The sequence below is a fragment of the Musa acuminata genome, chromosome BXJ3-8 (genome assembly GCF_036884655.1).
Source record: "Musa acuminata AAA Group cultivar baxijiao chromosome BXJ3-8, Cavendish_Baxijiao_AAA, whole genome shotgun sequence".
Classification (NCBI taxonomy): Eukaryota; Viridiplantae; Streptophyta; class Magnoliopsida; order Zingiberales; family Musaceae; genus Musa; species Musa acuminata.
In genome coordinates, this window is record NC_088356.1 from 50,196,622 (window position 1) to 50,212,168 (window position 15,547).

General features: G+C 36.1%; 1 protein-coding gene and 2 non-coding genes across 3 annotated transcripts; 2 read left to right on the forward strand and 1 right to left on the reverse strand.

The window, feature by feature from the left end:
• Positions 1-34: 34 nt before the first annotated feature.
• LOC135647819 (small nucleolar RNA R16) lies at positions 35-121 on the forward strand. Its single transcript, XR_010500513.1, has one exon. It is a non-coding gene; the product is annotated as a small nucleolar RNA R16 (small nucleolar RNA).
• A 463-nt stretch (positions 122-584) lies between these two features.
• Positions 585-669, forward strand: LOC135647820 (small nucleolar RNA R16). The gene has a single exon (XR_010500514.1). It is a non-coding gene; the product is annotated as a small nucleolar RNA R16 (small nucleolar RNA).
• Positions 670-4,351: 3,682 nt separating this feature from the next.
• On the reverse strand, positions 4,352-14,889 carry LOC103995784 (probable methionine--tRNA ligase). Its single transcript, XM_009416479.3, has 17 exons — positions 14,616-14,889; positions 14,333-14,477; positions 13,690-13,843; positions 13,414-13,569; positions 13,039-13,269; positions 12,732-12,875; positions 11,691-11,781; positions 8,870-8,976; positions 8,644-8,758; positions 7,454-7,572; positions 7,274-7,339; positions 7,063-7,191; positions 6,797-6,940; positions 6,559-6,679; positions 5,098-5,324; positions 4,921-5,022; positions 4,352-4,762 (listed from the first exon to the last, which is right to left on the reverse strand). Exons 1-17 carry the CDS (start codon positions 14,734-14,736, stop codon positions 4,532-4,534), a joined length of 2,403 nt encoding a protein of 800 aa, XP_009414754.2. The 5' UTR covers positions 14,737-14,889; the 3' UTR covers positions 4,352-4,531.
• Between the last annotated feature and the right edge of the window lie 658 nt (positions 14,890-15,547).

Genomic DNA, 15,547 nt, shown 5'->3' on the forward strand with positions numbered 1-15,547 from the left:
TTCTATTTTTTTGGATTTTTTTTTCAATCAAAAGGGTGGCAGATGATGTGATCTTGAAATCTTATCCTACACACTGAATCATGGTGTGGACCAATAACTCCGCTTATTATCTGATGCCCCTTTTGCCGATTGTTCTATATCTCAATTTCTGAGTTTGTTGTTAATAAAGTAGTGATTTGATGCTATTATGTATATCGTGGCCTACATTTATGTACTAGAACAGTCTTTGTGTTTATTCTAGGGCTTTTCTGGCTGCTTATCTTAGCATTATCTTGTAACTATGTGCGTGTATAATTGTTACTGATTTTATGGTGATTTATCTGTAGTTGTAAATCTTCATTGTTGTCGATAACCCCAAATCAATCTTTTTTTCAGCTAACTTGCATTATTAAAAAAGAAACAGTTTTGTAGACTAGCCATCAATGGACTTTTATGCATAGGAGAATCATTTATGACTTCTTCTATTCGCAAACCTCCATTAACAATGGCGTTTTGATTTCTTCTACGAGGTGATGTTTTTAGAAGCAACCTTCATCTTTGCCAAACGGAGGCTAGTCTTGGGAAGGTAATATGTTTCGCAAGTGGGAGGCAAATGATGTGATTTCAAATCTTATCCTACACACTGAAAACACTGTGTGGACAGAACTCCGCTTATTATCTGATGCCTCTTAACTTGCTTCAGTATCTTTTGGTATCTCTATTGTTTTCAAGTCAATTAGTTATACTGGCAACTTTATTTACTCAAATTGGTTTGAGATGACCAACGTAAAAGTTTTATTATGTTCATTGTGTATGATTAGATTTATGAACTAGGGATCACGTTTGGTCTTACACCTCGCAGGTTCTTATATGTAAGCTCGTTCATTGTTAACATTCCAAGGTTTCGGTATTCATTTTGTTTCCAAACATCAGCACTACAAGAAATATTCTTGTTTCCAAGTCTTAATACCTGTTGTTTTTGTAATGAGGTGAATGGAACTGATTGGCTGTTGCTGTCCTGAACTGATGCATCTCTTTTGTCCTGAACTGATTAGAGTTATATGCGAAAAGCATGTTTCAACAGCTGTTGTTCATTTATCATTGTGAAAGTATTGCTACATTGTTTGGTATCTACAGGCCAGGACGTTTCACCTTTTATATGTTTTCCTAGCATACTAGGTTAGGTTGCTACTGGGAAGTCCATGCGTGACTTTTCAAAGAAGCATTGAACCGTGGCGAGTGGTCATCCAAATTGTATTTATCAGGTATTCAGCATGGGAATACTGCTTCTAATACTAACTTTTTCTGGCATTTATTCATTTGGGTTGCATGTCCATGTTTTGCAATCACGAACATCTGTCTTTATGCAATGCAATCTCCTTAAAGATATTTTACAGATCTGTTGTAGATTAAGCTAATGTTCAATGCTATGATTGACTCACAACCTTCACGCAATATTTTTGGACACATCTCTGTTGGTTTGCTGTTGTCACACTTATCTAAGTATCTCATTTTCATCCTATTAGTTGATCAAGCAGATACTGGTAAGAACTAACATCAGTTTATGGATATCATATTGTGCTACTATGGCCAGGAGCAACTGCAAAAGCTTGTAGATGATCAATTGCAGCAACTCCTTTCAGGATTATCATTCTGCACTTCACATATAACTGTTAATTCTACTGTCTTTTCTAGAATTATTTTTTTCATGTGTAAATTAAACAAGTGAAAGCCTATGCCACAAGTCTCTTTTCGGTGTTGTCCACTCAAAACACCTTTGTATTGTGGTGGTGGTAGCATTTAGCATTTGAAAACATGCCTTTTTCGAAGGCTCATCAGAGATGTCTTGCGTTATTGTGGTTAAAGCAATGGCAAGTGCCGTCTGGAAACGTTAATGTGTACTAATGCTGTGTTTGTGGGCTCCTCGGCATGCCCTTTTATGCTCTTTCATGATCGTTATTGAACACCAAGTGTTTGATAACTATAATGATGTACAATGTTTTCATTAATGTTTCATCTGACATTATATTTTCGTTAACATGATGATGACGACGATGTAAATTCATATTTTCTTGATTTTTGAGACGTACGAACACGTTCGAAATAAGGTGTTTGGGCAGCATAAGTTTGGGTTATTATGATTTTGATCATGGATATTTTAGACTTTTATAATTTATTCATGTTTAAAATAATATTTATATTTTAAAAAATATAATATATATATTTTTGATTAAGTTTGACTTAACAGACTTGGTATATGCAATTTAAATTTAAGAAAAGGTTAAGGTTTATTTTAGTCATTTTTATTTTGGTCATGAATCTTTTAAATATTTATGATTTATTCATGTCAAATAATTAATATATTTTTAAAAACGCATTATGTAAGTATATGAGTCATATATATATTTAATGATGAGCTAAAGAGTTTTTGATCATATTTCAGGTTATTGTGTATTGAGTGGTTTAACTTTCCCTCACATCTGTCTCTTGCCTCTTCTACCTTTGTCGCTCTCGTTTGTCCGACCCTATAGCCTTAGCCACTTCCTCTTCCTTGATAAGTTGATCGGGGAGAGCGAGCAAATGTAAAAAAGTTACATGAACCAGCTCAACTTCTCCTTTTGGATGATCTCTATCTTTGTGATACTGTGCTTCACGGGGTAGGTGGCTTACAAGATATGGTGGTACAGGATCGGAGCGGGTGTCATTTGCCATGCGGAGTGACATGGTGGCGAGCACCCTGAAGCTAGTGAGTTTGATTTACCATATGTCACTCATCAGCTCCAGGGCGCATGCCACAACGTCGCCCACTACGACGACACTCGCTTCAATCCTAACGAGTACCTCTCCCACCATCACATCGTAGGCACAACAGGCGAGGGCGCAAGAAAGGACGGAGTGGAAGGTAGTATGGACAAAGACGCCTAGGAGGAGAAAGATGGACAAAGAGATCATTACATGCCTAGCGTCGAACTGGTTAACGCACATCCACTTGAGGCAGAATCGGAAGCTCTTGAGCTCGTCATCAGCGCGAAAGATGCTATGTGCATATGATGCCCTACTACACGGTAGCAGTTCGGTGCTACTACCGGTGGTCGCTTCCACGATGACGCATCCTCCCACTATTGATAGTAGTGTTAGTTTTTTTTGAACTTAAATTATGCGTGTAATTATATTAATGATTTATCATGAGTTAATATGCGTGTCATTATTTTTTGAACTTGAGAGGAGTGTATATGCTATGTTTTTTATAATGTATGAACTCTTTTATACACGAGTAAACCATAAAGATTTAAGAGATTTAAGACAAAAATCACATGGGCTAAAATGAATTTAAACTTAAATTACACGTGTCATTATATTAATTATTTATTATGAGTCAGTATGTCACATAAGGGGCTAAAATTGATCTTTAAGTTTTTTGTTTAGGAATGGGGGGCTTGTTGATAATATAAGATATGTGTTGTTTCAAGATGTCGAGGATGGTCATAGAGTAGCCCGTTGTTGGAATCTAGATGTTGTTTAATATCCGATATGTCATGAGTTTGAGGTGGAGAAAAAATAAGGATACCAAAGAGAAAAAATAAAAATAAAAGAGAATATATTTATACTCAAATCCTTGAGATTATTGACGATATAAGCAATTAAAAATGATGATTGCGAAGATGACATAAATGACATACTAGGATGACAAGTGAGATGGAATCATGTAAAAGTAAAATATTTAGCTCTATTTATCTTAACATTATTGGTTTTACCGAAAAAAATATGAAAATAATGGATAAAAATCTTAACATTATTGGTTTTACCAAAAAAAACATGAAAATAATGGATAAAAAGATCATTTCAACTTTATGACAGATTATTATGAATGAGGAGGAAGAGCGAAGGTGAGGGCAATCCCGCCCAACAATCACCCGTACTTCATTCATTACCCACCCATTAGAACATTAAAATTATCTTTTTACTCATTATTTTTATACTTTCATTATTAAAACCGACGATATTAAAACATCCTTGAAATTTTGATTCCTAAGTTTAAAATAATTTATATTGGAATCCTAGTAAAATATCTAACTCAATTTAAGGATAACTCGATTTAAGGATGTCTAACAACCAAAAATAATTGTAATTAGCAAACAATGATTGGTGTAGAAAAGAATTGATCTCGGTGCCTTACCCCCTTATGGGTAACATTCACCTTTGTAATAGCGACTATACAAGAGGATAAGAAACACCAGCAACTATTTTGGAAGTTCAGACTGAATAAACCTGGAAAGAGCACCCTCTAGTAATTGTTTCAATTGAATCAAGCATGAGATGCAACATTCCTTGCATCACAAGCATTTTCCATTTCAAATCAACAATCAGTCGATGCAAATTCCAAATAAGCTAGCAGGCTTTCAATAGAACACAAAATTTCGGTGTTCTTGAGAACTGAATTCAGTTATCAAACTACACCTACATGGATTAATACAATGGACAAACAAATTGGTGATGGCAGAACACCAAAATCTTCTGGAAATTGTGATCATCTTTTGAAAAGTCATGTTGTTCACCTTATGGCTCCATTTGCAATGGATGATACTTTGCAAACACCAGCAGATGTCGTGAAGGGAACATCCTTGTAGCACGCTACCAACTCTGAATTGGACTGCAGATCAACCTGCACCTTCTCCCAAACTTTGCTCTTGGCACTTAAGATGCCATCAGGCTCCCCCGAGTATCCAGGAAAGGTTACTCGCTCGCCCACTGCAGCTGATGAAGGTGGGTCAACCAACTCCACCTGGTATTAAACACATTAGTTATTATCAAGAAACTGCTGTAACACTGATATGAGAAATTAAACACCTTAGTTAATCATACACATGTAGTCTTGAAGGGCTTAAAACTGCGTTTAACTTAAGATAGACCAAAACAAAAGGAGGAAGCACTGTGGCTTACCTTTGTGTGGTCATCATTTGATGCAGCCAAGACCATTGCATGTGATTTGATGCCTCGCATGGTGACTGGCTTTAGGTTGCACAGAACACATACTTTCCGATTCTGCAGGAGTAATTGTAGTAGAATAAATAGAGATTCATATCCAATGGGAACAGAAAAAGGTAGAGAGTAACAAACCTGCATTTCTTCAAGAGGAATATATTTCACAAGACCACTAACAACAGTTCTTGGTGATTCTTCACCTACATCGATTTCTTCTACATAAAGTGAATCAGCATCTGGATGCTTCTGAACCTTCTTTATGAGGCCAACACGTACATCAAGTTTCGAAACCGAAATATCTGTTTCAGCAGTTTTTGCTTTTGTATTGCCAGAAGGCTTATTTTGTTGTTTCTTTGCATTACCTATTGGCACAAATGACATGCAAAACTTAACATGCTATTGTCAAAGAAAAATATACAACCAAAGGCCGACATGAGCTCGTGAGGAACAGTTTGATTTGAACTTTAACTGTCATGAAATATGCACCACACGTAAATCATACACATTAACAATCTGGAAAAGACCATATGTGCAAAATGTGCAAACTTATGATTAATAAGAATGCTTTGGGTGTGGATGCTTATGAGAGCACTTGAGAACAATGCCTCTGGATCTGAACATGTAATCTCAATTTAGTTTTTTGACTAAAATTTTAAATTGAATAAAACCTATTCTCATCAGCTCAGTAAAAGCCAAAACTTTGCACAGCTCCAAGACCACTAGTGGAGTTTTGCTACATAGAGTTGTTCTTACTGCTGATGACTGTTGATGATAATATGACTAGTCAAACTAGGAGTCATCAAATAACTTGTTACTAGTAATATCTTCATAAGTCTCCCTCTTAACTCTGCTCATGCCACTAATTTGAATTGTCTCGCCTCACCTTCAGGTTTTTGGATCAGTTCAAATTACCTTAAATAGTCTTTTCTATTATATCCTCAATCATAACTATACCCATTTTATCCCATAAATGTGAATATCTTTTATTCTATCTTCTTTAAATCCCCACGCGTTATCTAGGTACTCATAATTTTTTTCTTCTAATCTAAGAGTTGCATGGCAACTACACAACACTGCAGATGAACCACTACATTTAAATCTATAAGCAAATAAATCATGTTATCGTGATTTAAAATTCTGCATTATAAATGCTTTGCCAGAGCTGTATTGCCTAAGTTTTTCTGTAGCTCAATTTACCTGATTTTGCCATTTTTCTGATTCATTCTGCTAAAAACTTAGCTAAGAAACAAAGATCAAATATACAAATTGAAGAGAGATATTTAGACAGCCAAAGTCCAGAACATGGTATAACTTGAATCTTAGGCATCAACTTCTCTGTGAACTTTATGAACCTTCTTCCAAATGTTATTTATTAGTATAAAACGTATGAATTTTTTTTAAATCCCAACTCTTAAGTCTCAAAGTCCATGACAGTTTAAAACCCATTCTTTTATCAAGTCAGAGTTTCATGAATTAATTAAAGATGTTTTTGAATTGCTTATTGCATCTTATGCCTTTTTTCTGGTTTACTAAAAGTTCATAGCTTGTAATGAAAAAATAGGAGATTTTTTATAACATGGGTCAGAAACACTCTACCTGTTATCTTTGTGGCTTTTAGTTGCTCAGCAACTTTATTTGCATCAGTTTCAGCCTTCACAATTCTCTCAGCTTGACTACCAGCAAATCTCACCCTGAAGGATTCCACGTCTTCATCTTTCTGCTCGGAAGAGCATTCAATAAATATCCAAGCGAGTGAAATGCAATTGACAAAATCATGCACAAAGTTAATATGTATAAAAATGAGCTATCAAGCGATAAACAAACTAATGCACACCAGTTCCTTAAACAGTGGTTCAGGTTTCCCTATATGGTGACCAGATGGCAGAAAATCCCAAGGTCTCTTTGCTTTGTCAGTTTCTCCATTTTCATCACAAAAGGAGAGATTGGCTTCCAGAGGTAAATTGAGCTGCCTTAGCACCTAGCACACCAAAGAAACATTATCCAGATCACATTAGAGAACCCTAAAACCAAAGATTAAGCAGCAGAAGGTGCTTATCAAACATAAACAAGCAAAGGGAATAAAGAGAAAGTAAATTTTACTTCAACAGAAAATGAAGGCATGAATGGTTCCAACAAACATGCAAGTAGGTAGACAAGCCCAGCTGAGGTCTTCATCACAATGGCACAAGAAGATGGATCTTCTTTGTACAGCTTCCAGAATTGGCTTTCCTATATCACATACCCAAAAAAATGGTAATAGAACTAGCATACAAGTACTCACAATTGACAAAGAAAATTCAATGGAACCTACTTGGAGATATGCATTTCCTTCACTGGATATGCTCATTGCAATCTTTAGACCTTGTTTCAGTTTAACCTGCAAAAGACAGCAAAATATTTTCTCCAGTAATTGATACTAATCACCGAATTGAGGTGTGTGTGCGTGTGGAGGCTTTTGTATCTTAGTCAAAATCAAACTTCACATAATCACCTTTTCCATAGCATCCAGATATTGGTCAACCAATTTACCAACTTTTTCTCCTAAATATTTTGTTAGTTGCTGAGATTGTGGATTTGAAGCATCAGGAATGATTGACCCATATCCTGCTCCTGCAATAAATAACAAATGGCATTTACTGATAAATCATTGTATCATGAAACACCATCGGTGCTTTCAAAATGACAAATCAATAAAGCAAATTAATAACTTCATATTTGCACAAGAATAGTGAGCACATGTTAGCTGGGTAGCTTCCCACATGATGTTGCCATTTAAATATCTCCGTCATGATTGAACAAGAGAAAACATTTGGATAGTAAAGAACATGTAAATTAGAAGATTGGAGAAGGTATCTCATAAAATTTCCATAAGAAAAACAGAATTTTAATAAAACTATAAGCAAAAAGGCTTAGATATTTTGAGCTGATTTTGACACCTGTTAAGAACATGTTCATCTTGTGGTAAAAACCAATTCTCAATCAATTTCATTTGCATACCAACAGATTTCATAATAGATTAAGCTTATACAACCAAGGAAAGGCCCTCCCAAGATTGCAAGTAGTTGGTAATAGTCAAAAGATTAGATAGAGAAGTCAATGACTGAAACTGTCATATCAAGTGAAATGATGATATTATTAGGCATAATCCCTAGAAGGGCAGGAAACTTCTCTTTGCTTCAACCAAGTCATCTCAAATCTAAAATCTAGTACCCCATAGATAAAAAAGAACACCACCTAAAAAATAAAACCTCAACTGTTTAATGCTTTGCCTGCCTTAGAAGCCATGTAATGCCAGAGACCATCGCTCATAGCCTTGGCATGCTGAACACACCACAAATCCAATAGTTCAAGGCACGGTATAAGACAAATTGAAGCTAAGGACTTTAGTTAAGTTTCCATAATAGTTTAAAGATGGTCCTATATGATTTATTATTTACTGGATAACGCAAGACAAATTGCATTTCCAAAAGCCATAAAATGGTACACAATTTAACAAAAAAAGCTACACTAGCTATTGCAATTTTACTTTAAAATTAAAAACTTCAAAAAGAGGAGTCTTCAATTTGTAGCATAGTGAATGTAAAAGCATTAAATTCAGACTATATACAAAATAAAGTCAAACTGGTTCATAATGCTTAGGGGACTGCAAGTATATTAGTTTGCATGATTTCAATAACCAACCTTCTGGTTTTGCAATAAAGCTTAGAACACGATTGATGAAATTCCCTAAGTTGTTCAGCAACTCAGTATTCAGCTTAGCCTGCAAGTCTGCCCATGTAAACAATGTGTCCGATACCTGATTCACAAAAACCAATCAGGATACTACATATGGCAACAAGTACCGGATCTAATTGGCAAAATTTTATGGGCATTTAGAATCAAAACTACAGTTTATCTTAGGACTCACCTCAGGCCTATTCGTCAACAAATAGTATCTCCATACTTCAGTAGGAATCTTTGTATCCTTGGCATCATTACCAAAAACTCCAATTCCCTTACTTTTAGAAAACTTTCCTGCAACACCACAAACAGGTAAATAAACCAGAATATTCTATGTACCAAGAGCATAAAACTGTCTTACAGTAAATTACAACCACATAACTTTATAAGGTTACCAAAAACATTTGCACGTTGCTATGATTAAAGAGTTCAGATGGAATATATTTCAAACTCAATTTTAATAGTACAAAGAGAAAACTAAAATGTTATTAGGATGGATGGACATGAATTCCTGTAATAGAAGTTAGGTTCCTTGGATCAATCAATCAACATGGCAGAGGGATTGAGGATACTATGCATAGAACAAAAGTTGGGTGGTTAAATTGGAGAGGGGTGTGATCACTGAGTGCTTTTATAGAAGAAGAAAATTTTCATAAGAGATGAGGGAGACCTAAGAATGATAATTATAAAAAAGATAATTAAAATGCTTTACATTTAACTAGAGATATTGCCTCGCACAAAGTTCAATAGCAGCAAAAAATCCATATAACTCCTCCAATTATTTGGGATTATTATGAACTATTGTTGTTGATCACAAAAGCAGAACCAACATAGTTATAATAATTGATGGATTCATTTCAATTGAATTTACCTGAAATCAAAATTGAATATGGTTATGAATCTAGCTTGAATGCAGCTAATTGGTCATCATCATAATTCTTCCTAGCATAAAGGTTCACCAGGTTGTAAGGGTGATAGTATTCACTAGTAATAAACTCATGAAATTTTGCAGTGAATCTTGAGAAATCTAGAAATGGCTCTTTGGCTGTACATTTGGTATTCAAGTAGTTCAGCTAATCCAGCACCCGCATAGAAAATGACTCTTACCATGTGGTTATGCTAATCCAAGTATTTTGATGTCATTACTTGAAACCATGAACCCCAACAAAAATGCCGCACATCTTATATCAATTTTAAGTTGATGGCAGAATATATATATGACATTGTGATACAAAAACCTACAACATTATCAACCAATCATCTACTACCACTGAATGCCCCTTTGTTAATCGACTCCAACAATTTCAGTCTTGGCCTTAGATGCAGCCTCGAATTCAGAGAGTTCAATGTTGATGACAAAAGGCAGTAGTTCTGTAGTTGTACTTACGTGTATCTGAGAGTAACATGTCGCTGGTGAGAAGAGACAGAATATTTATTAGCTTGTGATAAAAGAACCTAGTTCGGTTTCCTTATCAAACTGTTTCTTTAACTACTACTGCTACTAATTTTCGTTTTGTTAATTGACTCCAACTACTCCTGCATTGGCCATTTTGGGATGTAGCCTTTAAACTAGAGAGTTTGTTAGTGAGGTGCAATCTCTGTGATGTCAGAAGAAAATCTAGCGGCAGTGCCCTATTTGAAACTATGTAGCTGAGAGTAACATGTGGTTGGTGAGAAGATAGAAGAAATATAGAAAAGACATGTATAAGGATATTTGTAGGTTAATAGACATCTAAAAATTCTCGATTATTTATGATTGTTGAAAGACAATTCTGTAATTCTTTTTTTTTCCTCCCTATAAATATACATGTATATATCATGCAAACAAAGGTGCCCACTCAGGATTGCCAATAGGCACCAGATGATCCAACCAGGGTTTTAATATCGTTCCATACTGCCGGATATGGGTGGTATGTACCGGTCCGCGAGCTGACCGGCACGCGGACCTCCGCTACCGGGCGGTATTAGCCTGGCTGCGATGAGGCGGGGCGAGGAAGAAGAAGGCATTCAAAGAAAAGGGAGAAGCATTGAGAAAGAGTATCGTGGAGTCACTGATGCCCTTTCTCGATTCTGATCTGACGTCGCCCTCCCTCGACAATCCCGATCTAGGAGGTAACGACGAGGAGAATCATACCTTTTTGGAGGGGGAGTTGGAGGCGCGAGGATTAGGGGAGGCAATGGTGAGAGTAGCGAAAGAGGCGACGAAGACCCCGGCCTTCTTCATCTCCGAACGTCTCCTTCATCCACTGTTGCTGCATGGAGAACCTTTCGATGTCGATGTCATCTTTCTTCTCCCCACCTCCTTGACGTCGAAGGCCACAGACGAGACAATCGCTCAGTATGTCGTATCTATATCTATTCTATATCTTTATCTATTATTTTTCATTTTTATATTTTTTTATATAAAAAGATAAATATTTTTTTTAATAGTAATCCTATACGCCTAACTTTTACATTCAAGCACTGTCTATGCATGGCTTAGATAGTTTGTCTTCATCAATGCACATAGAATAGGAATAGGGTGGAATAATGCCGTCGAATATATATATATATATATATATATATATATATATATATATGTGTGTGTGTGTGTGTGTGTGTGTGTGTGTGTGTGTGTGTGTGTGTATGTGTGTGTATATATACATATATATATGTGTGTGTATATATACATATATATGTGTATATATATATGTGTATATATATATATAGAGTACCACTCGGTATACCATACTATATCATACCGAGCAAAGCTCGAAATACCGATACAGGATGAAATTTCAATCATTGGCTCCAACCATAATCGTAACTGTTTGGAGTTTACTTTTTCTTCATAGATCATCCCATGACCAAGTTCTAAAGAGTTACAGATAAATCCAAGCATTGTTATTTTAAATATACTTTGCCCAAAAGATGCATGTAAAATAAATCAAATATACGGAAAGAACAATCATAAAAAGAACCTGTTCAACAATCTAAATACATAACTATGAATAGGCAGTCAATAGTACCTGATTCATAATTTAAATATTCTGTGACACTTATCGTCTTCATCATGGTCCACCTTTCGCCAGTTCCAAGTAGAGTAGAAGGAAACATTACCTAGAACACAACAGCATATTAATATCTAAAGAAATACTTTCTGTCAAGGAGTGACTTCAGATACATAACAAACACAGTAATGTATGTACATCCAGGTCTGAGTAAAGAGTCCAAAAATACAGCAGCAGGCAAAATTCACCCTGAAATTAGTGGTTCAACACTTAAGGTGTTAGAATTTATGTGTGATTAACCATATAAGTATAAGTATGTACTGAACTATTTCGTAATGTGACAGACCCTTTGAATAAGTTTTTGGACTTTAAAATAACCCAAACACACAGGGAGGTAATAGGGTTTATAACTGGCTCATTGTTAGCATGATGTGAAGTTGGCATTTTATATATCTCCTCCATGCTGATATATACGCAAAGATGAACTATTCCTTAAAATTCTAAGAACATATCATGGGATTTCATGGTGTTACAAAAACCATGATGCTATTATCAGTACACTTGGTGTCTTATTCCTCTGATGTTGTCAGTATTCACTCAACTAGACATCATTATACATGAAATGCCTCATGAACTTACTTGTAATATTCACATTTTAACACTGATGAAACAAAAATTAGCTTTTTGAAAGCTTATCTACGTGTGCTCATTTCCCAACTATATTAGACACTAGAATAAACTCAGATTTACGTTGCCCATATGCCCCATACTAATGCAAACTTGCCACGAATGCGAAAAAGAAAATTGTCACAGAAACCCTACAGTTGGTGACCAAGTATAATGAATCCATGGGTTGATAAAAAAAATATCTCTTGCAACTTAAGTAGCATACTCAAAATCCCAAATTCACCATGCTAAAGTGATTACATTTTAGATCGCAAGCACTTGAAGAATAGACTTCAGATTGTGTCAAATTTTGTCACAATACAAATACAAAGGTATACATAAGATAGATTGTGTCTTTGAATGCTAATGTACGAATGAAGAGCAGAATTTTACTGTGTGAAATGGCACGTTATCCTTGCCCATAAATTGATACAACTCCACATTATCAGGATTCTTCCACCATTGCTCCCACTCGGAAGTGTAGCATGCAGTGATAGAAATATATCCAATAGGGGCATCAAACCACACATAAAACACCTACACAGATATATACCAAGGGTCAATTGTTAGGGTTGATACCACTATGACATCATCTCTTAGATCTCTTAAGAGCATAAAACTGAAAAGTGCATGAAGCATCAATCAGTTTCCATTATAGATGTCAATCTAAATGCTTTTAAATTGCAAGGATTTCTTGTACCTTATCTTTATACTTCTCATGTGGCACCGGAACTCCCCATTTAAGATCCCTTGTAATACAACGAGGTCTCAGACCTTCTTTCAGCCATGCATTTGTCGCTTGAATAGCATTTTGGCTCCAAGATCCAGCCACTGACATGGTGTTAATGTATTCTTCCAGCTTCTCTCTCAGCAAGGGTAGCTCTAGGAACAAATGATCTGTATCACGTATGCGAGGAGCGCTATGACACACCTAATATGATAATAACTCCACTTAGGTGTATAAACAAGCCAAATACATCATTCACGGTAAGAGCAATCTGACACAAAATATACTACTCACACTTGAAGGTCAAAACAATAGGCTGAAACTTGCTATATCTTAGTAGACAATTACCTTGCATTTGGGATCTTTCAGTTCAGTTGGATTTAACAGTTTTCCACATTTTTCACATTGGTCACCACGTGCAGAATCATAATTACAATCCAATGTAGGGCATGTACCCTCAACAAGCCGATCCGCCAAGAAGCGTTGGCATGTGTCACAATATAGCTGCATTTGATTTCAAAAGGTAATAATTTTTGCCAAAAATGACAAAATAAAATACAGGCATAACTTGTAAAATGCATCCGATTAATTCAAATCACAGTAATTACAAAGCTATTAACAAACCTGCTGCATGGTATTTTCAGAAAGCCACTTGTTATCCAGTAGTTTATGGAAAATTGCTTGACAGACTTCGGTCTGCTGAGGAGCAGATGTACGTCCAAATTTGTCAAAGCTTATATCAAACCACTCATAGACGTCTCTGTGAATGGCATGGTATCTAGAAACATGCAGAAAATTATATTTAAAAGGTCATAACAGTACAAGTTTAGACCAAAAGTAACATAGAAGACTACTTTAACCACTCATCAACCTCATGGGGATTGCATGGTCTCTAGAAATATGAAGAGAATACATTTCAAAGACCATAACAAACAATGCAGAATAAATGTTGATTGATTCCCATTTCTTATCACTTGCATCCACAAAAAAAAACAGCTGTCTTTCTTCTATGTGACAATGGCCATTTGATGAAAGTTTCAAAAGATTGCCAAGGCAAATTACCTAAAATGTAATCCTTTTTCGGTTTTTCGTTCTTTGACAGAAGCACTCATATATAATTTCAGGAATTAAAATGATTCAGAACTATTTAAGGAAAATACTCAAATAGACTACGTACATACAAATATAACTACCATCACTAAACTATCAGATGCTTTACTATTCGATTAAGCAATCAAAACAGATGTATGGATCGCATTTCACTCACTTGTCACAAATCTCCTTCGGGGAGCAATTCTCCTCCATAGCCTTCGTCTCAGTGGCAGTCCCATACTCATCCGTCCCACACATATATATCGTGTTGTACCCCCGGAGTCGGCAGTAGCGAGCAAAAACGTCCGCACTCAAAACGCCTTAACCAAACCAAAAATCCATCAACTTTCTCGATCACACCACCAAATACTCCCAAAAATAACCCAATTTTTCATCCCAACAAATGAAAAGACAACAACTTCAGACGAAATTATCAAAGAAAAATATAAAAAGTATACATCCGATGATGTTGCCGAGGTGAGGGACGTTGTTGACGTAAGGCAGCGCGCTGGTTATGAGGATGTTGCGGCGGCCGGGGATCGGGAGCTTGGGTGCCTTCTTAGCCGAGGAATCTGCCATGGATGCCTCGATCTAACGGAGAGAGGAAGATGGATCAAAGAGTAACGTCAAGCAGTTCTCTCCCGGTGCTTCTTGGATCGATTCGTGCGCATCGAGTGGGCGAATGGAGTCGTCGTTTTATTGGTTCGGAAAACCCTAGGAAGAGTTGGGAGCTCGTCGCCGGGCCGTGCGGGTTTAATGGGCCTTCCGAAACGGAGTGGTTGGCGTAACAATTCCGCCGACGTGTCGTGATCAGGGCCGTCAAATTCTCCCTTGCACTCCTCGGTTTTTTTGCCCCTCAAAAACGTTTCTCTCTCACCACCATATCAAAGGGTGAGATGATCAATTTTGATCATATATATATATATTTTATATATATATATATTAGAAAATATTCATATTTTACATCTTATTTTACTTCACTTCGAATGGAGTCGACCTTCCCATGATTAAATTTTAGTTTGTTTTAGGCAAAAAAAAAAAATATGTTCCTCTTACATGTCATGCTATGCTCAATAGACATATCATCATGTGCCGAGTTACGATTGATCGAAAATAATAATTACATCGTTATTATGTATTAAGTCTTATAGTGCCTTAGTCCAAGATGGATTCATTGGATATAGATACATTGTATGTTTTAATTCATGTGTACGATATGAAATCGTTATGTAAGGGGATATATTTTATCTAGTAAGATCATATTAGATGCCTTATGTTTTTGTCCTGAGAGTATGCATTGTGCCAAAGGGGATGACTTGGCTGCATCGAAATGCTTTGGGTTACACACTTACACATGCTCTTTTATCTCGAGCAAATGCATCACAGATCA